The sequence below is a fragment of the Malurus melanocephalus genome, unplaced genomic scaffold (genome assembly GCF_030028575.1).
Source record: "Malurus melanocephalus ecotype Western Australia unplaced genomic scaffold, MMel_1.1 scaffold_577, whole genome shotgun sequence".
In the NCBI taxonomy this organism is placed as follows: domain Eukaryota; kingdom Metazoa; phylum Chordata; class Aves; order Passeriformes; family Maluridae; genus Malurus; species Malurus melanocephalus.
In genome coordinates this window covers 71,504-94,738 of record NW_026623809.1, presented here as the reverse complement: position 1 = coordinate 94,738, position 23,235 = coordinate 71,504, and the positions used below count along the sequence as shown (strand labels likewise).

Below are 23,235 nucleotides of genomic sequence, written 5' to 3'. Positions count from 1 at the left end.
CGTTGTCTCAGCCCCTGAAATTGCTCCGTAGCCAGAGAACAGTTCTCTGGTGGGGGCACCGCTGCGTTAGCCAGCTAAGCCCGAGGCACCTTCACTGCGTAGAGCTTATTTAACAAGTGAGTGTAGCTGCCCACCTTCTGCAGCTTTGGGAAGGATTAATTTAGAGACYTGAAATGCTTTAGTCATGGTTTGAGTGCCAGGACCTGAGTCAGAGCTCTTTGTCTGAACATTTACTGTAGGGTTACAGAATATTGGTAGTGGTAACAGCAGAASAACAGATCTTGAAAGTCAGGCCTATCTCCTGTCCTTGGTGCRGAAGAAGCCTTGGAATTAGTAAATAAAACTGATCATGAGTGAAGTAGGTAGGCCACAAGAAAAGTTTGTAACTACTAGTTCACACGAGACTAAAAGAACACTACTACTGTAAAAGGGATTGTTTACCTAGTACCATGAAAGGCAATATTCTGAGACAAGATAATTGATTGGAGTGTGTTGTAGTGTAGAATTACTTCCAGGTTAATTTATGATATATAAGGAGTTTACTACTGTGCAATAAATGTCTTCACATGCCAACGTGGAGTCTGTGCCTCAATCGTTGCACTTTACATTTTACACCAAAGCCATTGGTGCTGGGTGCCTGAAGAGAAAGGCCCAGATGGATATTGGGTCTCTCCCCTACACAGGCAGTTTGATTTGCTGCTGTCCCAGCAGCATGGCACAAGCAGTGTCATTGTGCACAGAAGGATGTGTGTCTGCAGATGTTTGTACTCCACACAACCGACCTTTTTCCTCCTTGCTTCTGGTCCATGATGACCTTTTYCTGGTTCATAGGTGCAACAAAGCTGCAAAGTCAAATTTTAGAAATATAACTACCTAAGAAAATACCATTTAGAGCCTATTTGTTCAGYGCTATTTGTGACCACTCTGTACTGGGATGGGCTTGGAGGAGCCACRACCTTCCAAAATTTGTGCAGTTGTCTGTGTCAATAGGAAACTTCCTCACCAGTATGCACCAGTTTAGGGCACGAGGTTGAAAGGGGCTCAGGAATCAGTCTCGCAGGGCACTTTTGATGGCCAGTTGTTATCCTGCTCAGGGTGTGTGCTGGAGCATGGCCCTCACACAGCACAGCATGGAGAGATCCATGCAGAGCCCTTGTCTCTTTGTCAGGGTTCTGCGAGGCTCCTCTACAGTGCTGGAAACCTGTGAGTGGCTGCTGACCCAAAATCAGGGCTGAGAAGGTTGCAGGCATATGGCAGTTATGTTTCTTACCAGTACATTGCAAACTGAAGCAAACAAGAGATGTGCTGAATTTGCAGCATGTTTGAAGGGGCARGAGGCCCATGGAGACCCAATTCAGCTTTGTCTTGGCAGGGAAAGTCTCACTGTAGCAATACTGTTCCATTTTCCATAGTGCTGTGTGCTGGGAGCGCAGCCACATTCGCTCTGAAGCTGCCCATATGTTCACACCATTTCCCAGCGTGACTGACAGCAAGCCAGATCCCTCCGAGCATCCTGAGATATCCCAGACTAATTCACCCTTTAAATATAAATATTCTTTTAATGCGGATTAGGGACATSAATTCTCAGCCTGGGGAAGGCCAGAGAAGGCACTGGGATATGTGCAACACCTTGACTAACTGTACCTGTTACAACACCTTCACAGCCTAAACAACGTCCCAGTGCAGCAAGTCAGTGTCACTCAGAGATGGCCCAGGTGATATTTTGGAGAGGAAATTGGCTGAAATGGCCCATTTCAGGAGGATCAGAGCCTTGAGGGGATGAAAACCAGTTCTTTTGGCTCAAGAGCAGATACATGAATGAAGCAGAAAGGTTGCACCTCCCACACTGGTGAAATGTTTCTGCTTTTTTTTGGTTAGTAACTGAGCTTCAGAAGAGCTCCAAYTATTTCAGCTGGTGCTTCCAGAAAAAGGTATCTTTAAGTGTTTATTCCAAACCTTTCTCAYTGAAAGGTTTCAATACCAACAAGGCAAAGGAAGAGTGTTTTTAATCAATTCCTTCTGAAGGTACTGAAGGGAAAAAAGTATTACAGAGAGAAAGGAAATGAAACTTTCCTTTTTTACAAACCCAGTTCTAAATCCTGTATTGTAGCTTACCTTAATCTTGTGCTTGGACTGCACAGTGTCCCCCACCCTGAGCAACWTCTCAGCCCTGCTGCAGAGATCAGTTCAGAAGGGCCAACAAGATATCCACATTTCCAAGGAGAATTACGTGGCTCAGGAGCTCACTCAGGGACCCAAAATGGATGCCCAGAGAAAGGTTTCACCTTCTTGAATTATGATTTCCATCCTGCTGGAGCCGGGATTGTTTGCACTTTCTGAAGTTTTCTGGCACTGGACTGAAGCACTTAGCAGCCAGGCACAGCCCAGCAAGCATCTGCAAGCACTTCATGTGATGTCTAAGATTTTTAGCTTTTTGTATTTTTCATATATTTGTAGCTTTGGAGATTGCTAAAGCATGGGTGTAGCTTCTAGTATTTTTCCTATTATTCTTCCCTACATTTAGGACCTTATAAACACATTCCTAAGCATCTGTTAGTCTTATTCCAAGAGGAGAATCAACTACAAGGATTTCTGTTTTCCAACCAGAATCTGGACCAGATGTAACAAAAGTGGGGCAAAAGAAAGCTCTGGACTGCTTCCAGTGGGGACCCCAGGAATTATTACCTARCCAACTAACCTTTTTATTGGACAGCATATGATAAGTATGCTAATTSACTCACCTTATAAAAATTATAGAATTCCTATACCTCGTGTGATTTTTGCCATACTGTGTACCTGAAAGCTTTCAAGTAAAAGTTTGCTTTTATATTCACTCTAACGTTGTTGAAAGTRTCTATTCTGTTTTCCAGGCATCACATGCACCTCCACCCCTTCCCTCCACCCAAGTACTAATTATTGTTGAACTGGTCCTTTAATATTTAATTGCCACCTTGACTCCCTTTTTCATCTCCTCCCTTCCCAGGCGCCTCTGAGCCTCATGCAGGCTGGTCCTTCCTGGGTTTGTCCTCCCAATCAGCTGCACACCTTGACTGTCTGCACAAGAAAAGCCAGTCTTCCTGCAGAGCCCAKTCTGAATCCATGCAGCATCCGTGTGAAATGGGACCGCCGGAGCCTGTGGAGAGTCTTTGGTCCAGTTCAGACCCTGGAGCCAAGGTTGGTCTCTGGACTTTGCTTTTGAGTTCTGCTGGCAAAGGGAAATGAGATGGTTTCTTAGGCTTTAATAGAGTTTGGCTGGGATGAGAGGCACCAAATCTGCCACTTCTTTGTTCTTGCCTCAGATTCAAAGTGGGTCACTACCACTCGTGTAGCCCCAAAGCAACCATATAATGGTAATCATTTGGAATAAGTGGAATAATTTTCACTTTTTGGAGTTCACAAAGGGCATGTGACTATGTCAAGAGCAAGCTGGCTCCCAGCTGCTCATTTTCAGCTTGTGAGTTCCAAGTTACATGCCACTGGGCTGTCCATGTCCTCCTAGATCTGGGCGGAAGCCATGGGCTGGAATGGGGAAACTCCCTAGGCCCCTGCTGATGACAAGATGAACAAGTTGCTGTCTGCAACATTCCATGCTTTCCCCAAGGACTACATTTCCATAAAAGATGAAAAAACCTGCCTGACTGGCTGTCCCGGCCACTTTCCACAGCCTCACACCCTTCCAAGGCTGGGCCCTGTGTCCTATATCTGAAGGCTGGGGAGTGAACAGGGTCAGCAAACCTGCATTTGGCCCTGCTGAGAATGTCTGCAMGTGGGAAAAACTAAATGGACAGATTAATTTTTCATTTGCTTGGCCTATGACCACTTCAGAAGCCTTACACTGGAATGGCAAGTTTTCAGGAGCAGAAAATATTGGGAGAGCTGATAAGACCATGGGTTCTTCAAGGTGGCATTAAACATGGATATGCACAGAACTCACCCACAGGGCTTGAGGCAGGATCCTGCAGGCTGGGATGAAACACAGGGAAGGGGAAAAGAGGGGGCAGACTTGTTCCTAATGAGAAGAGGGCTCTTTGCACATCCTGAGGTGTTTCTGTGCTCTGCCATGATGGGTATCTCCGTGGGAAGTACCAACAGGCAGGTRTGATCCATATTGCTTTTAAGCAGGACCAAACTGTCATTGTTATATYCTTTAACTGTCTTTGGTAGTTTTAATTTTAATTATTTATTGATCCATTTAAAAAAATGGATGTCTCAGCAGCCCTTTGATCCCCATAAATCTCTCTGGCTAAAGCCCACTTAAGGTTCCTCTMTGGTCCCTCCTCCCAGTCTAGGGAATATGCTGACTTTTCTGCGGGCCAGAAGAAACACCTCAACCCCTTTTTTATCCTACAGTGCTGCTTGTTGAAGGACTGGCGCTGGGGGAGGCAAGAGGAATTGGCTTATTGTGAGGAGTTTGCTCTGTGTTAGGTAGGAAGGATGCCTCCAGGCTTCCAGGAACTCTTTGATACCCCATATTCCCATGCAAGGCCTGGAGAGAGATTGCTAGTTCAGTTCAGGAGCCTCGGGCAGTGCATCGTTGCACACAGCCATGCCTCGAGACTCAGCTCTGTGCCTTATCTGCAGTCCTGAGACACGACATAAAAGCAGCCTCCCACAGCAGCCAGACTTCAGCTCCTTCAGTGGGCTTTTGGCAGCTGGCTCCCAGCTCCTCCCAGCAGTTCCCGAGTGCCATCTGTTGACTCGATAGAGGTCATGCAAAAACTGGAGAGGAGCCAGGATAAGGCTGGGTGAAGTGCACTTGGGAAAAGTGGCAGCATGGAACTGAGTGGCTCTGGAGGAGTTTCACGGAGTGCAAAAAGAAAAGGAGGGAGGGTTTAAAGCCAAAGCAGTTCCTCCTGGTGGAAGGGCTGATGAAGGGGTGCCAGGAATGCTTCTCAGGGCAGGCAGGTTTGTGTTTTTTGAAGAATCAGRTTCTTTCCTTCAGTCTTTGTGTAAAGCAAAAAGACAGAGTCTCACTGATAAAATATGGGGCAAAACTGCGTGCCAGCTGCTGAGTGCTCTCCCGGAGGAGGGAAATGGCAGACTCCTGTCAGGCATGGTTCTTTGTGCYGAAAATAAAAGGCCTTGCAGCACACAATTAGAGAAAGGGATTATTTCACYGTCACAAGCACAAAATGGAGAGGTCATTGCCCTGCTTTCCTTCCTTTGCCCCAGAAAAATCTCTGGCAAACTTTGCCCCGAGTGGAGAGCAAGGGTTCCAAGTAGGCAGCTGGAGGCTGAGCTTCAGGATAGTCAGCCAAGCTCCTGTGCAACAGAGCCACATCAGGGCAAYCCTCTTGATTCCTCCAGCTTCCAGGCTTTCCTGAAAGAAGCTCATATCCACCCCAGGGATTGCTCCTTCAGAGGCCGACACACCCCTGAAGCAGAAACCTCAGAGCCAGCCTGGGTATGCTCCAGGTACCCACTGTGCCAGGCGGCTTCAGATATGGCACCAGCCAGAGAATCAGCCCAGAATCAGGCCATCCTGCCTATGAAAGGTGTTCTGAGATGTTAAAGAATAAAGAGATTAACTCTAGGGGTRGTGTACACATTGCTTAGTGAGTAATGAGGCTGGTTTGTCCAGATGCTCTTCCTGTTGCACATGGATGCAGGRTACACTTGCTGTCTGAAGAGCTCTGTCAAGCTGCTTCATGCGGGAAATCATGACCATCAACAGCCAGWGAGAGCAGGATTGGTGTCCTGCAGCCACCCAGGTGGGGGTGTTTGTGTGAACAGGATTCAGTGTGTCCTGAAGTCCTGTGAGGCAAAATATGCATTCAGCACACCTTGCTCACTAGAGRACCTTCTCTGGCTCCTCTCCTTCCCAAATGCAGACCTCTGGGTACTGGGATTCCTGCAGCCAGGATGATGGTCCAGAAGGGTTGCCCACAGCCTGATGTAGGCACAGACCTTGTGGGAAGGCAGTGCCAGTCTTGGGATTGACACTGCACTTCAGAGAAAATCTGGGGGTTTGCTTTTTTCACTGGGGACAGCTGTGGTGTTACTGCAGCCCTTCCTGGCCACAGTGCTGAGAGTAATCAAATGCATGTGCATATTCATAACCCCATAAATCTCAGCACATTTTTAGGGTTTTGTGTTCTGTGACTGTCCCAAGAGTACAAGGAGGTCCCCAAATCAGCCTGTTTTGTCCCACTGCTGCAGCTGCAGCTGCTGCTCCCTTGGCTTTCACCCCTGGGTTTCTGTGTCTGCAGTGTTCACTGAGGGTTCCCGTCGATCTCAGATGAAGATGCAGAAGTAGGTGCTTGTCATTTGTGCCACTCAGACATGGTAAAGGACAGCTGAGACATGTCAGCTCTTTGTGTTGAGGTCAAGAGCAGCCGACACTGCCCTGGAGGGAAATGCAGCTCTCCAGGGAATCAGCAAAGGCAAAAGGATTTTAGGGATCTTCACTCCTGTTCATGGCACTGCTCATTGCTGGAAGAGCTTGTCCACACGGTCAGGAATAGGAGAGACATAGGATGCTATAACTGTGAGGTCTGGAGAAACTCCTTGTGAGCACTTGGCTTAATCTTTGATAATTTGAGTATGGCATGGGCAGCACAATGGACCCAGCTGCATGTGGTGTTCACCCTGCACTGCACAGAGAACCTGGCCTTGCAGTTTGGGATAATGGTCTGTTTTAACCTGAACTTTGGCTTTAGCAGAGTGTGCAGTCTCCTTGAGGCCAGGGGCATGGCCACCACACAAACAGGATAATGTTGGACTAGTGCTGGACCAAGTGTTTCCATGAACAGTGACTCCCTGAGTCCACCCAGTCCCGGGGCTGACCTTGTCCCTGTGGCCACCAGCCCAGCCAAAAATGGGATATCAATCCACCCTCACCAGACATGACACCAGCTTGGAAAACTAAGGCAGTGCCATCCCACAATTCCCCTGTATTCCCAGGGGAAGGTAAAGCTCCATATGACTCTACATCTCCTGCATAGCTGTGTCCACCACAAACCTCTTGAGCTTGGGCTCTAACAAAGCTCTTGTGTCTTTTTCCCAATTTTCTACCCCCAGCAGTAGTCTTCCTTGCCTTGGAAATGGTTTCAATTGCTTTCCATCATTGAGTAGCTGCTAATTGTTATGGGTCAGTCTGTCCCTCCTAGAGYTTTTACTAAGCTGTGCTTCCAGGTCCTTAATGGCTTAGCCCTGATGTSCMACAGCCCAAGTCATGCACAGARGAGTTCCAGATTCTGAGTTCTGCARAGKCTTWTYCCTTAAACCACTCCAGGTTTCAGGTCAGACTCTCACATTTTGTGAGGAGTTGACCTGCTCAAAGGCTTTAGAGGGGACAGTGGGCAGCAGTGGGCCAGCTTAGGTTTTTTGACGTATGAATATAGCAGGGCCCACATTAAAGTTGGTGCATCAGTCCATGGGCAACAAAACATTCTCTGGTGTGCTTCCATCTCCTGTTTGCCTTGCACTTGGTCTGGGTCCCTCAGGATAGAGGGAGAGAGCAGCCAGTCTGCATTTAGAGAGGATGTAGCACACRGCCAGGACACGTGGCTGTGTTTTGTTCAGCCTGGAGGAGACTGAGGGGAGACCCATTGGGGTCTGCAGCTTCCTCACAAGGGGCAGTGGAGGGGCAACTCTGATCTCTGCTCTCTGTGACCAGGGACAGGACCCAGGCAAAGGCTAGAGCTGTGTCAGGAAAGGTCCATGATGGATGTCAGGAAAAGGTTCTTTTCCCCAGATGCTGGCGGGACACTAGAACAGCTCCCCAGAGAATGATCAGTGGCTCCAAGGCTTGCCAGAGCTTAAGGAGGGTTTAAAAAATGCTCTCAGGCACAGGATGGGATTGTTGGGGTGTTTGATCAGGGCCAGGCTGGATGATTCTGTGGGTCCCTTCCAACTCAAGATATTCTGTGGTGAGGTAAGAGTTCATGTGGTGACSCAAGATGCAAATGCTTTGTTCTCTCAAAGCCCCCTTGCTATTTGTGACTCTTCTGCGGTTTGTTTTGGCAGCTTTCAGACAGGGACTTACAGGAGTCCCTCTGCTTTGACTGTATGCTTCCTGCTAGTCCTGCTGCTGGCTGGTGATGCCCACACCACAGCACTCTTCTGCTCCCTCCTGAGAGAAAGGCTCAATCTAACAGCAGCAAAATCATTTCCAGAGAATACTGAAATTACACAGAAAAGGCAAATCTGTCCATGTTTTCCCRTGCAGGCTCGTGCACACCCTCACTCTCACAAGACATCCAGGACCCCAGATATTTCCCGGCCCCGCCAGGCGTGGAGCCAGCCATGCATAACAAACAACACAACCCCATGAATGGCCACGCAGTGAAGCCAAGCTGTTTGCCTGATCCATTCGTCATTGTTCGCCCGGCTTTTCCCACTTTGAACGAGGGCTTGTGGCATCAGGAAGTTAAAAGGAGTCAGGAGGGGGAAAAGGGGGAGTGTTTCTTTTAAAAAGAGAGTGAGGTTGGAGAGGAGGACACAGGCACTCCAAACCCTGTCTGTGCTTGGTATATTAGGCAGCCAGTGCTCTTGGCTGGGAGCCCAGACGAGGCTTTTGTAATCAAAACATGATCTTGTATGCTGTGCAACCAGTGCTGAGAAAGGCCGTCTGATGGCTCTCCTGTTTTAGCTCTGCTCTGGAATCCGCCGGGCTCCGCTGCCGATGTCCAACATGCACCGAGCTGTGAGTGCTGCCTGCGCGGGGCCTGGGAGGGGCGTGGGCGCTGGGGTCCCTCACCCCAAAAGGCCACACAAGGACTCRCACTCGCTTCCTTCAGGGTAGCCTTTCGGTGGCTGTCGCTTTGTTGTTTTCTTGCCTCACCCGGCTGCCAGCAGGCGCGGGGAGCAAACAAGCCGTACCGCACCGCGGGGAGGGGTGCTGGGGGGGGGCGCATTTTGGGTGCCGGGGTTTTCATCCCTCGCCGGGGTAGGTTGTAGTGGCTGGCTCAGGACAGTGTGCCTAGCAGGAGGCAGATAACAAACAGAAACGCAGGCAGTGCTGGATGGTGCTTATGCTGGTGAGGGCTTCAGCCGCAGCTGTCAAGGAAGAGAATATTTCTTAAAAAGAGCGGATACATTTGCTTACGCAGAAGAGTGTTAGTGCCGGCCCGCTCCTGTCCCCTTACCCTCCCCCCACCTCCTGCCTTTCACACTTTCCCAACCCTGCTGCCCCCAAGACCTCGCTGTAGAARCAGATGATCATAGAAGTGTGTGGGAAAACACTGCACGCAGAAACAGTCAGCAGCAAGGCGTCCCTCCAGCCCYCCAGGAGCTGCGTAGCCAGTGTGTGTGCCACTTAGGAATAGGGCTGTGACACAACGGGATGTCGTCATTTAATTGAAGCCTGRAGCCGATAGCTTTCCATTTTCTCCTTTTGTGACATTTTTATTTACAGTAGAATGAGGCCTCTCGTTCCATGGCTCTGCCAGGCTGTTGGGGAGGCTTTGGGTTCAGCTGATTGCTGATTCAAAGCCATCACACGTTTGTTCTGCCAAARCCATTTATAACTCTCTGTCTCGGTGACATACGGGCACCTTGGCTCCCGGAAGAGCTTTACTCTGGGGAGGGCATGTGCAGCCACTTTCCATCCTGAGCATCAGCTTCAGCAGGGGCTGGGGCAGTGGRTTCGTTCCAGAAGCGGAGGAGAGGGCACAGCCCCCTGTTATCAGCTGGCTCGGGGCGGCAGCTGACGAGCAAACGCTGACTGGGCTGAAGTGTACAATGGGTGAGCCCCTGGGATCTGAGCGTGGGCTCCACACGCTGCTCAGCGCTTCAGCCGCAGGGCCCGAGTGTGCGGGCAAGCGACCACCTCTCGCCCACAGCACCCAGCATGTGCTGGAACAGGTTGTGCAGAGAGAAACACCTTCATGAATAAAGGGGAGAAGTGCTGAACACCAGCACACTTTCCTTCCAGTGACTTTGTTTCCAGCTGGAAATGGAAAGACCCCCGTCCCCCTGGCACCAGCATAGACAAAATGCTGACAAATGGGCCGATGGAGAACAGCCTGACAGAGCTTTTCCATTTTTTGCTTTGGAAAGAGAAGAGCACAAATACAGCCTCTGCAGGAATTTTTAAATTTTTCTTGAGCCGGCAGCTCTGCCAGACCTCCTTCAAAAGAATCTGAAGATGAAAGGGGTGTGTTTGAGGGCATGCACCACTTTGATCCCACCCTCAGCAGCCAACACCCCTGTGCTCAGTAAACAGCMAACCTGCCAATTTAGTGCTCCCAGAACAGCTCCTGTTCAGGTAAACACCGAATTTAGCTTTAATCAGCCTTGCAAAATGCCCATGGAAGTGTATCCACCCACAGAGGCAATCTGCTCACCTGTCATATGCCTGATGATGGATGGCAATGGAAAAGCCATTTGTTTTCCCACAGATCTTGACAAAATCCCACTGTCCAGAGGAGAATGTGTGGAGGCAGTTTAAATGTTCCTGTTGTTCCACCTGGGCACAGATGTGTGCCTGCATCTCTGTGTCTTGGCGGAGCACCCTTGGCAGGGGCTGTTAGATCAGATAGCCCTCGCTGGAGATGCCAGTGGAGATGGGCTGGTGCAGGAGCTGTGCTCTGTGCCATGAGCAGGTTTTGCTGCCTTTCCCTCACTGATGTCTGATGCCCAGCACACCTCCTCCATTCCTGAGAACACCCAAAGGTGAGGGTCATGTATGGCATGCACATAAGCAGGTGTTAACTCTGGAGCCCTCTGACAGCCATCAAAGTGGGGCACCAGCACGTTGCTCAAACTACCTCCTTGCTGAACAAAAAGTGTAAGAAAAGGAAAGATCARTTCTGTCAGGAAAAGGTCAGGGAGGAATGGTGGGGAAAGGCTCTTTCGCTTCCCACCTTGTCTAGACAGAAGGAGCAGGTTTCCTCCTGTTGGTATGATGACTGAGAAGAGGTTTGCTCTTTCTGTTTCCAGGATGCTGCTGTGGATGATGCTGTGTTAAGGAAGAAAGAGCAGAAAGATGTTGAACTTGATAAGAAGATCCTGGCTTTGCGGAAAAAGAATGAAGCACTGATACGAAGGTACCAGGTGAGTCCRCAGGTTCTTACCTTCTCCAGCTCTGATTTGGGATCCTCCACTCACTTACTCAGTGTAAAGAAGATTGTCAGCACTGTCAGAATGGCTGTGTTCTATAGATAAAATGTTTATATTGGAAACACATGTGAGCAGAGCTCTGCCTTTAGCTTAGCCTTTAACTACAGCACTTGAGTTGCTTTGGAGAACAGTGACACTTGCAGCATCTCCTTTCCCACTGCCACCTTCCTCTGTCTGCGTCCCACAACTGGGACACAAGTTGGCTCACTCCCTGTTAGAGGTGGGGTGGATCCATTTAGCAGAATTCCTAAACAGGAAAATGAACAGCATCCAGATATAGGCTTGTGATAAGGTGATATCTGTGTTTCAGGAAATAGAAGAGGACAAAAAGCGAGCGGAACAGGAGGGAATGGCTGTTACCTCCAGGAGGCCCAAGCAGGATGGACTCACTATTACCATCACCAAAGCTCACAATGTAAGTGGTGCCTCTCCTTCACCATGGGCCTGCTCTCACTCCAGTCCTGCTGCAGCAAAATGACATTTCTGAGAGAGAGTATCCACAGCAAAGTTCTTTGAGGCACAGGAAATGTCTCCTAAGCCCTGAAAAGGGTGGGTAAACTCTGCAGAGGTGTGTGATYAGAGTGATTTTAGGTGCTGTGCATACATTTCCAGCCATGCCCAGGCACCTGTACCCACGAACAAAGAGATGTGTGAACAGGCACACTCAGCCTTGGACAGGTCCCAGGTGTAAGCATCATTGCAAATATATAGGCAGAGGGTATCAGGTGTTGTGTGCGTGTCACTGGAGGCATCAGGAGTGCCTCTGRGAATGCCATAGGCTGTAAAAACTTWTRSTCTCCTCAGGCTTTGGGAGTGAGCAAAGCAAGTGGCCCTGGGCCAAAGGCTGCGAGTCCCAGGCTTCCTTCCTAACTGGATCAAATCTGATAAGCCCTGTCCACCCATCCTGGCAGTGTGTGGCTTGGGAAGCCAGTCCTTCCTTAACCCCTTGGTGAACTCCTCTGCTAGAGCTCATGCAGAGCCTGCTGAGGCAGCCCACTATCSTGTCAGCACTCCGGGTTGTTGGATCCAGGCCAGTGCATTGCTCCCTTCCCACCCTGGCCACGGCCCTCGCCTCTCTTGGGGTGCGCTGCTGCACACATTTTTCTCTCATGCAGGACCTGAAAGATGCAATTACCCAGACTGAACACTATGGACAAGATAGCCCAGCCCTCTCGTTGGTGAGCACCACTCTCAGCCATCCTACTTGGCTTGCAAGGCCACCTCCAGCAGGACTTAGGCTTTCCCAAGCTAACTCAGAGTGCTGCAGAAAGAGATGAGGATGACATTTCTTTCCCATAATTCTGGCATTTTAGTCTGAAATGCCAGTTTTGTAAGTGCAAAGGATTTTTCAGCCCTGCTGTCCTCGTGGGTTTTGCTACTGAGCAGACAAGGAGCCCCTTGTTCCCTAAGAATGTCACAGCAGTGTGCCAGRCACAGAGAATTTCCTGGGGGCAAGGTCTGTCTGTTCTGTAGCTGCCTCCCCGCTTGTGTGMAGGTGTGTTTGGGGAAGGGAATCGCATCCCTGAATCAAGGGCCTGCATTTGCTAATGGAAGTGGTTCATTTTCCAGGACAAAAGGGTGGTGAGTGAGAAATGGGGAAGCCCCTGTCCTACAAGCCCTGGGTTTGGCATCGGCAGTGAGGAAGAGGAGGAGGAGGAGGAGGAGGAAGCAGATCATATGTTCACATTCAGGATGGGGAAGAGGATGCAGCTGGCTGTTACCATGGACAACAAAGCAAAGGTGAGTAGGAAAGAAGATTCCTCTTACACTGTGGCCTCTTGACTTACAAARGGGCTTCTGTTCTGCCTCTCACTTGAGCTTTCTGCCCAGTATGTCACATCCAACAGATACAGTTCCCTTACTGTTTCTTTCCTCTCATTTTGCAGTTTTTCAGTACAATCTCCGAGCTGCCACATGCTTCCCTCYTCTGTATCTGATTCCCAGCAATCAGCCCTCAGGCCTTGCTGACCCCCTCAGCAGCACCCTCCACCCAGCCATGTGTAGTCAATTCCCTCTCTGAGGGTTCAGTCACCTCATTGCCCTCCAGGGCCACTCTGTGGTTAAACTGTGTTGCTGTGCCTGGAAAGAGGGACTTGCTCGGTGACAGTGGTGTGACTAAATGAGGCACCACCATCCTTCCTATGATCACTGTAAGGTCCCAGCATCAAAGCTGCTGGGCTGTGCAGAAAACCACTCACATGTAGTCCTCAACAACCCAAATCATCGTCAAGCAAGATGCCCCAAAAGAAAGCCAGATGCAAAGTGCACCAACTGGAGAGAAGTCCAGGGGTTTCCTTTTTTCCCATGTTCTTTTTCCTGGCACTCCTCAAATGAGTATTTTTAACACTGCCTGTGCAATCTGGGGCATGCCTCAGACATGAGATGGGCACTCTGTAAGGGGAGYGGCATAGTTCTGACTAAGCTAAAAAGCTGCTGCCAGAGCCCCAGATCTCTGTTAGGCAGGGAATGACATGGGACAAGCCCTGTGGAGGGGAGGAGGTGGCTCTGCCAGGCACTGTGGCTGTGACCCAGCTCTCTGTCCCTGCTGGCTCTACATGAGTGCTCTCCTTGTATGACATTTCTCGCTCTGGGAGCTGGGGCACCAAAGACCARGATTTCCCAATGTGGTACAAGCAGGCTAGGAGATCATCCAGACTGTTAAAATAGGAAACAAGGAAAGAAGACACATATTAGCATGGTGAGCAGAATGTGCCTTCAGGCGAGGCAGCTTAGCCAGAAGCGAAATGGGGAGGGAGGGAGGAAAGGAGGGAGGRAAGGAAGGAGGGAAGGAGGGGTAAAGAGAGGGAGAGCAAATGGTATTGCAGAAAATCTGGTGGTCTCCCAGCCTGGATGTGTCTAGCTATCACAGCTCTGTTAMATAGCTGTTTCCTGTATTTCTTCTGAGTCCTCCTTGCCATCTGCTCAATAAATGCAGGGTTTAAAGGCTTTGCCAGCAYACCAGCTTTGACACTGTGCATTTTAACATCCAGTGGCCCACGGAAGATGAGACCTCCCTGTGATCTAGTGATTCTCTTTGAGGCTTCTATTGTGCTTGAGGTGTTTGGGCACAAGGTTCTCTGTGTTGGGTCTCAAGAGGGATTTTTCAGACCGCAAGTGGTGAAGTCACCCTCAAACACCCTCTGAGTGCTAGACCTCCCTGGCAAGAGGTATCTATGACCCTGTCATGTGTCTAAAGGATGAGCCATCAGCACCTAAACACTGAAGAACTCTAGGGAACAGCTGTTGACTTAAGRTGAAAAATGTTTGATGTACAACTTGTGGATTAACAGCTTGCTGTTACCATCTCTGGGCTTACTTTCTTAATAAAAAGTTATATTAACCAGAATGCCGAACACCTCATACCGGTACTCTGGGTAGGGCAGAGCCAGGCCAGTCTCCAACCTCAGCAATACAGCCTGGGCTTACTGAGCCCAAAAGAAGAGCTGGACATCCACAAGAGAATGTGTAACAAGGTTCCCATCGTGTCTGTGCATCTGGGGCTCACAGGACACGCAGAGCAAGGACCATTCCTCCCCCCTGTGTCAGGCTGATTCAAGAACTATCTCTGCTGAAACAGCGAAATCACACAGATGTGAAAGATGAATAAACAAGAGACTAAAGTTCTGCTGCTGGAAATGCTCCAGTGTCTCCTAAAACATTTATCATGTGTTAGGAAGCTTGATGACTGAGAAGTCATAAAAAAGGTCATGCTGACGGAGGCTGTGCACAGCAATGCTCCCTCCACACTAACATCTGCACTCCTGGCACAGCCCAGGGAAGATGAGGTTCTTGGTATCACATGTCATGGCAAAGGCCCTGATGGCAAATCTTCCCTACAAATCAGAGGTCTGGGCGTGCTCTTTGTTTTTGAAAACAATTTCGYAGCAACAAAGAGATCCCAAGTTTCACTGAAGATTCCTTGGAGATTTTGAGTGCATTTTAAATCAAGACTCCAGTATGTGGAAGCCCAAGGAAGAAAACAGAGTAAAATGCACCATCCTTTGGAGAGGGAAGCTGCTGAGGTTTCCTCATCCCTGGTGAAGTTGAGCAGACTTCATGTGGATGAAAAGAAAAATATCAGAGATAACGATGGAGATGACTTATTAAGTCTATCATTTCCTTGTAAGGCAAAAATAAAAAGGCACATGATTGACCTGAAAGATGATACTTTTAAATGAGAACAAGTATGTCTTTTTGTACAAAAGATGTGCTCATTTTGTGGAATTGATGGCTGAGGGCACTGGCAGAACATCAGCCAGCAACAACGATCATTAACAAAACAAGAACAAGATGTAAATCCATGTAGTGAAGTCATGACACTGATACAAACAGCTGGAAATAATATCTGAGAGGGGCAAACTGCCCTTGCTCAAGGAGTTTATATATCAGTTTTCTAAAGTATTCCACTGCTGAATAAATAATTCCAGAAACATGACTATGAAATGATGAATTATCAAGTGCTAACATATTTCATTTTCAACTGCTATGTGGGCAAGGCTGGAGAGAAAGAACCCCACTGTTCCCCTTCTATTCCACCTTCTAGGTTATGCTCTGAGGAGGCCTCACATTTTATTGGGACTTATTTTCTGTGGAGGGGACAACCTCACATTTGTTTCAAAAACACAAACACAAGCTCAAAATAAAACCATCTCTCAGTGTTCATGCTGCAGATCATCTGAGCAGGGTGAATCCCACCATGGCCACGTTGTGCTCAGGTAAACACACCTCTGTAAWATCACAGATCCCATAGAGTGGGGTGGCAGCTTTAGAAGCCAAGACTGTTTGGCTCATTTTCTGTTCTGCCAGCCCAAAATCCTTTGCAGTTTGGGATGGCCACTCTCCTAGCAGTGCTAATGGAGGTGTCYTTAACTCAATCTGTCCCTTCCAGGGCAAGAGGATTGTCAGCGAGAAACGCGCCGAGAGCTTCCCTGGCCCGGGCCGAGCGCCGGAGCTGAGCGAGGAGGAGACGGACCATTTGGTGGCTTTCCGACGGGGCAGGAGGATGCAGATTGCCATCACCATGGACAACAAGGAAAAGGTARGTGCAGTGCTAGTGACTGGCCCGGAACCTATCCACGGCATGCACTTCTACTGCTGGCATGAGGAGGGCCCAGCCACAGGATGCTGGGACACACTCTGTGTGTGCAGCTCATCATCTTCRTATCTCTGCTTTCCATCCCTGTGAAAGAAGAAAGCTATGATCTTTTCCCTCCCCTCTGACCCTAGCTAAAGCTAGAAGGCCCCGAAGAATACTGGTTCATAAGCAGATGCTGCTTTGGGAGAATGATGAAAACACTGCCAGATACAGGGCATGAACCTCACCTCCTCTCTTACCAGCTTCTTTTTGGAGGCTCACAGCAGAGTGGGACCTGAGCAGTGTCCTCCTGACTCACTGCACAACTTAAACGTTAACTGGGCAATATCTGCTTCTGAGCCACGTCCTGCTGTGCCTGGCCATCACCTGCTGAGTGAGCTGTGCTTTGGTAATCTTTGAAACATATTTCAAATACTTCTGTGCAAATACCTTCCTCTTTACACACACAGAGGCATGTGCTATTTTCTTCTTTGGGAGTTTTCACAGATAAGGAAGAATGCCTGCAGTGAAGAGGGTCAGCAAAGACTGTGTAGGAGAACAACACTTGGAGTGGCTACCAAACACACCCAGGAATGCTGGGAGATGTCTGCAGCCCCTCTCTGGGACACTGCCGACCATTTGCTGCTACTACCCACGCTCATCTTCAGCTTCTCCTCCTCCTCCCCAGRGCTTACCTAGGCTCCAAGAGCCCAAGTACTCCTTTCTCGTGGCTGCCAAGCAGTGTTTTGAATGCCCTAAACCTCAAATGAGCTGTGTGATTGAGCCACTGCTAACCCCAGTAGTCCACATGACAGACATTGCTGTTTCAGTCTAGGCACCATCACCAACACTCCTGGATGTAATGGGAATGTCCTGACTGTGCCTGTGCTGTTCCTACCCTCGAGGCTGTCAGATGTACTTCTGTAATGTACAGGGGAAGTGTCTTCCTTCTAATCTCTGCTGGGCTTGTTTAAACACTTGTCTCTTGAGGTCATCAAGGTTGGAGCTGTGCTAGGAGAGAGCAGCAGGGGGAGTGCCTGGATGTTGGCTTTAGATCCTGTGTCGTCCTTAAAGTGTATAGACTGTCCTGGAAAAGGTCAKCTTTCATCTGGTTTCATAATGGGATATGATATTTGAGGCTGAGAATCCATATGTGTAGTTTTGGCAATGCCTTGCTCACACTGGAGCATCTGGACTCAGTGTGTATGAGGGCAGGCCTAAGGCTGCACTGGCTAAAGCCACAGAATCATGGAAGCTTAGAATCCCACTCCGGTTCAGCCTTGTTCCCTGACAGCTCCATTTGCTGTTCCTGTGTCGGGGAGCAGTGAATAGGTCATTCCCTGGTCTGTTGCCAAAGCACAAAAAATTTTATTGACCTGTTTCACATCTCCCTTCAGCCATCTCACATAACTTAAGAGATTGCTCCTATTTAGATATATCTGCTGAGGACAGTTTTTTATTTCTGATCATTCTCATTGTCCCCATTTGTGTTTTTGTTATTTTTACCATATTCTTTCAGTACAAGCAGACCAGAACTGCACATGGTATCCCAGCTGCAGGCTCTCCTGGATATAGTCAGTGATGTAACAATGTTCTGGCTTATTCTCTATTCTTCTCCCAACAAGTTTGCATTTTCTTTGCCTTTTTTTTTTTCCTAAATAATTGAGGGAACATTTTCAGAGACCTAGGCACAGTAACACCAAAATTTCATTCCTGACTGTTAATCATAGCTCAGGACTCATTACTCTGTGTGTATGTATACAAGAAAGGGTATTTTCCTGTGAGTTATTCTGTAATACTGATATTGAATTTCAGCTGTAATTTTATGATGCAGACATTCAATGTCAAGAGATCTTTCGCAGCTCTTTCCGGGCAAATTACATTCTTTGCCCTGGATGATTTAGTATCATCAGCAAACTGTCATCCCTCTCTTCAGCTCCTTTTCCAGACCATTTATGAGCATGTTGAGCAGCACACTTGCAGTGGCACACTCCTGCTAATCTCCTGCCATGGAAACCGCCATTTTCTTGCCACTTTTTCTTTTCTATCCTTTAATCAGTTGTTAATCCAAAAAAGAAACTTCATTTTCCTCCCCAAATCGATCAGCTGCTGGAGAGCCTGGTGGGGTGTCAGTGTTGTCAGCTGGGTAGCTGTGTGTTAGGACCAGAGCTGTGACCTCCGATTCAAGGATTAACTTTCAGTCTCTCATTAACCCCACATGGTTCATCCTTTGGGCATTTTTACCTCATGCCCCAACTGGTTCCCTGCTCTTCTGGGGGTCCCACAAAGGCCTGGGAGAAAAGATCACATCCATCACTCCCCCCACCATTCCCCCCTCCGTAGCCTGGCCATTGTCAAATTTGCTTCCTCCTCTGTGCACTTGTCAAATTTTTCCTATTAAAGTATTTGATGGGTGTCCTTGTTACCACACATTTTCTCTATTTTTATTCACGATGAAATTCAATAAAAGAAAAAAAAAAAAAAAANAAAAAAACCTGACAAGGAAAAAGACTCCCATTCTTGCTGCCTGTGATGCTCCTGGCTAACTCACACTGGCAGTCCTAGACGGCAGCACAGCTGGGGCAGAAGCTGCCAAAGAGGAAAAGCAAAGGAAAAAAAGCTGCTCTCATGATCTCCTTTTCCAAGACAGCCCSGGTGCCATAAGTAGAAAGACTCTTTCACTCTCTATTAACCCAGAGGGCTGAAGGGACCAAATTATCCTGTCTCCGTGCAGCGCCCATTGCTCTACTGGTGCAACTTCACAACCTCCAGTGCTGCTGTTGGCTTGGAGGTGCCACATCTTGGACCCATCTCTGCCTGGCTGCCCCTAAACCTGCCTCAGGGCTCTCCTGCACACAGAGCTGGAGACAATCCTTCATTTTTAGCCCTAAAAAGCCACTCCATGCTCTGGCAGTGTTTCAGGCTCATTAGTACATTAGAGCTGGGAGCCAGCAGCCCAGGACCAGTGGAGCACAATGGTTAATTAACAGGTTACAAATCATCTTTTAAATGGGCAGTTGATAGAGCTTCAGGGCTTTTAAATTGTCCTTTTATTAACAGAGTTTCCCAGGATGGTGTATCAGAAATGACTGTAATCAAGAGATACAAAAGCTGCTTTCAGGGACTAACACAGAGTGGTATTGGTGCTTGCAGAGGATATGAACCAAACCCGTGGCAGGAAAAACACTTGCTTTTACATTGCAGATGGGAGGGGAAAATACGCAGAAAGGGTGGCTGAAAAGACCTTAGCTCCCTTCAGGCAGCACAATTAAGGAGGCAGATTTTTCAAAAGATTTATAAAAAAAAATCCTCTCATGTACTAGTTTCAAAAATCCTGCCCAGTGGGGAATCTGAGCACTGGAAAAACAGCTTTAAGCTCCTATAAAAATCTCCTCCTGCAGAAGAAATAAATGCCAGTTGTGGTGCTGACACGTGCCTGGAGAAGTGGGTACCAAAAGATAGCCCTTATTTTTTAAAAAAGAAGGCATTGGAGTAACTCGGAGATGTGGAAGCCTGTCAAAGCTTCTGGAAAGCTGCTAGTACGAACCAATGCTTGGCTGGATAGTGGCATCAGTRCTGTCACCACTGCACAGTGACATTGGCTGGGGATATGTGTCAGGAGGTCAGAAAGACCCTGTGGCAGAAGGCATTTGGGATCCCAGGGCTGGTTTGGAGCAGGATCTGCCCCACCCTGGGCCCCACCCTGGGCCAGTCTGGACGGAGAAACTGAGAAATCCTGGCAGAAACCTCAGGATAAACAACCTTAATCTTCCTTGACTGCTTCAGGCTTTTGTGTCCTCCTCCTGCTCTGCAGGAAGAGTTACACTAGGCATAATAATGTCCATGTCATTTTTCATAATTTTGAGGCAGAGGGGAAGAAGGAAAAGAAAAACATGTTTTGCTTCCTCTTGGCCTGGGKGTGTGGGTAACGGGAACAGTGGCTCTGGGGCAGCAGGACAATGGGAATTCTGCTCCTGCACCAGTGCAAGAGCTAAGCTGACTGTTCTCCGTGCAGCTCAGACCTGCAGTCCTGGTACAAAAGAACTACATTTTTGTGGTCTTCTCCATTTTCCACGGTGCCCTCTGAGAAGCAAAAATAGAAGCAGACTAAAGCAAAAGGCAGCTGGCTTGGAGTGAGAGTGTGAAAGGACAAAGGGTTGTGTAGTGTCCCTGTGACCAGGTTTGGCAGGGGCACTGGTGAGCAAGCATTCCAAAAGGGACAGCCAGTGGGATGCAAGGCTCTAGGAGAGCAAGGTTTCTGGGTTTCTGCTATCGAATCTCTCTGTAAATGCTCAGTTTGTGATTGCAGAGGCTCATTCAATCTTTCACTACAGGGTTCTTCAAACATGGCTGCTGGAGCAGGTGACTTTGAGTTCAGAGGGAGCATTTTTGGTTACATAARTTTTCACAGCAATGTTTTGAAATAAATCCCCATTGTTGTCTTTTACTATATCTCCTTTGGCAACAGGCAGGATATGGTGAGGAGCGGCTTCTCTGAGCACAGACCCCTCTGCATTTTTCCCAAATCTGGGCCAAAATCCCAGGACAATATAGCTAATATTTCCCTCATATTTTCCATGGATCTGTTTGAACAAACCTCCATCTGTACTGGAGTCAGTACCAGTCAGACCAGTGAAGCTGTCATGCACCAAGTGCAATGTCCATGAGCTGTATGGCCACAGTTCCCATCTGCCTCAGATTTAACATGTATGGGCAATCTCAAAAAAAAAATCTGTCTCCAGCTTGCTGTCTGCATGAACCCRTGGGGTACATGGGAACAAGCTGAAATGGGATGTGTTGCCTTGGGAGACTGGGCAGAGCTGCAGGTGTTGAGACTGATAYCCTGAATTTCCCTGTAAAACTAAAGCTGGGTCTGGTGAATGCATGGAATAAAAGTCCTGTTTCCAGCCTAGGCTGGACCTCACTGCGCTGCTGCTTTCTGGAAGGGCTGAGCTGGCAGTTTGTGCTGCCACATTCCTCTTTGTGTTTCAGTTCTGCTTGGCACTGCAAAAATGGCAGCAGGACAAGCTCAGCCCCACACATCTCCGGCCCTGCAGCCATCCAACCAGGCAGGAACCCTTTCCTAAAGGATCTTTATGCTCTGCAGACTGTTTTGTTAGGACCYACTGTTTTGTTAGTGATCCCACCCTGGCCTCTGACATGGCTCTGTCTCTATTATTAGTCCCGTGTGAGGACAGAAACCCCAGGCTTGGTCCTTGTTTGGTGTCTGTGGCTCACTAAGACAGGTGCTAATTGTCACCTCCTGCCAGGCAGAGGAATATCAACACTAGAGCAGAGCTTGTCAGTCTGGTGGCAGCATGTGTAAACCCTGTGGGAGCAGGGATGGACTCTGGTAGATGCATGCCATGTTTGCCAGGGACTAAAATCACTTCTAGTTTGACCATGCTGGGTTGTAGCTGCACCTCAGATAGGCTCCYACAGTACAGTGGAATCCCAAACTGGCTCAAATCTGGAAAGGTACCTGAAACTTGGTCTGCCTTGGAAAGAAACAGGACCATGCAGGACATCACTCTGCTTCCAGCCTGAGGGAATGCTTTTCTCATACACCTCTTTCTTTCTGACTTTTTCTTTCTACATCAGTTTGATTTGGGGCCCCAGTAACAATCCTTCCTCTTTTGCTGATCTTTTATGGGCAGTTCTTATATGCCCTGGTGGGGATAGGGTCAGGCACAGATTCCCCTGCCAGGAATCCTTGCTTAATCCGTGAAGTAATTCCTGTGTCCGTTCTCTTGCAGAGAGAAGAGCGAAGAACAGCAGAGAAGAGGAGATCAGACAGTGACAGAGGCCCAGAAAGTGAGCACAGCAGGAAGGTGAGTGGGGCCCAGGTCACTTTGTGCGGACCCTTGTCTTGGAAGAGGAAACTAGTAGAATGTGCATCCCCACCATAGTCCAAAAGGAAAATGATCTCTGAGGTCTCTTCAGACCCAAACCATCCTGTAATTTTGTGAAGCAGCAATGAGCTCTGATGTGCTCCCGTATTCATCCCTCTTACCATCCCAAGCTTTACAGCTGATGCACCTGGAGCAAAGCAGCACTGGAAAGGTGTCAGGGACCTGCCTCCACACCTTGTCATGGCTGCTCAAGCCCTTCACACAGCTGCAGGCATGTTAGGAAGGGACACGCTCAGGAACCCCTGTGGCAGCACAGCCTTGGCTGGGTCCTGTCCCAAAACCATTTCCTTGTGGATTGAAAAACTCAGGCCGTATTAGCTACAGCTCCTCACTTCAGTCAGAGCTGAGTAGGATGGAGGTAAATTAAAGCACAGGCCTTCCCACTGACTGTTTAATGCAAAGCCTGGAGACATGCTGGCTCCCCTGAGCCTGCAGATGCTTTAATTAATGGAGCACAAATAGAATAACCCACCTCAGTGTGATTCATTAGGAGGACACAGATGGGCTCTTAGATGTCRATTCCAGCTGAGGCCCCCGGAGCAGGAAGGGGAATCATGATAGCCTGTGGTCCCAGCTAACCACAGCTACGCTGTAATTGAGGTGAGGGACCGGCTCCTCCTGCTCCTTGGGCCCCCAGCCACTTCTGCCCCTCCCCACAAGAGAGCAGGGGCATCAGCCTCAGTCCTTCCCTGCCTTTTGGTTTTATGGATGCATCGGGATCCATGCTGGCAGGACCCACTGTGCCTTAGCATGGGGTGGCAAGAGTTGGGGAGCACCCCCAGGCTGTGCCCCAGCTGAGGGACAGTGCTTGCCCTGGCTTTGCCCTGCTGTGCCTTGCCTTTCTCTGGACCTCATCTCTCCCTCCCTGGGGACACGGTGTGAAGTCTCCAGTTGCTGCCAGCTAAGGAATGGAGGAGCAATTGGTGCCACCCCAGCTCTTGCCCACGCARGTGGGTCACCTTGGTAACAGGGCTTTCAATCCCTCCTTCCTGCTGTGTCTGTTATTGGCAATGCAAGGCTGAGGAGTTAATTCCTCTTTGGGGAAGGTGTGAGGGTGGCTGGTGTGGAAGGACACGTGTGTGAGGTGATGAATTACCCACTGGTAATTAGCACCCTAGGACTCGGCTCTGCACTAAGCTATTCCCTACACACTGTTGCTTGACAACACACCACAGCCTGTCGGCT

General features: G+C 48.8%; 1 protein-coding gene across 5 annotated transcripts in view; it reads left to right on the top strand.

The window, feature by feature from the left end:
• Positions 1 to 2,986: 2,986 nt before the first annotated feature.
• CCDC9B (coiled-coil domain containing 9B) overlaps positions 2,987 to 23,235 on the top strand; it is a 32,101-nt gene continuing 11,852 nt past the window's right edge. For 2 of the 5 annotated variants that reach the window (XM_057382610.1, XM_057382609.1), the window contains exons 1-7: positions 3,774 to 4,096; positions 10,885 to 10,998; positions 11,375 to 11,479; positions 12,180 to 12,242; positions 12,634 to 12,804; positions 15,953 to 16,102; positions 21,895 to 21,969. In XM_057382610.1, the coding sequence (XP_057238593.1) occupies positions 3,914 to 4,096; positions 10,885 to 10,998; positions 11,375 to 11,479; positions 12,180 to 12,242; positions 12,634 to 12,804; positions 15,953 to 16,102; positions 21,895 to 21,969 (861 nt within the window). In that variant the 5' untranslated portion in view covers positions 3,774 to 3,913. Of the gene's footprint in view, positions 3,175 to 3,773; positions 4,097 to 8,593; positions 8,648 to 10,884; positions 10,999 to 11,374; positions 11,480 to 12,179; positions 12,243 to 12,633; positions 12,805 to 15,952; positions 16,103 to 21,894; positions 21,970 to 23,235 lie in introns of those variants that run through there. The other 3 variants (XM_057382611.1, XM_057382613.1, XM_057382612.1) reach the window with 3 other exon arrangements.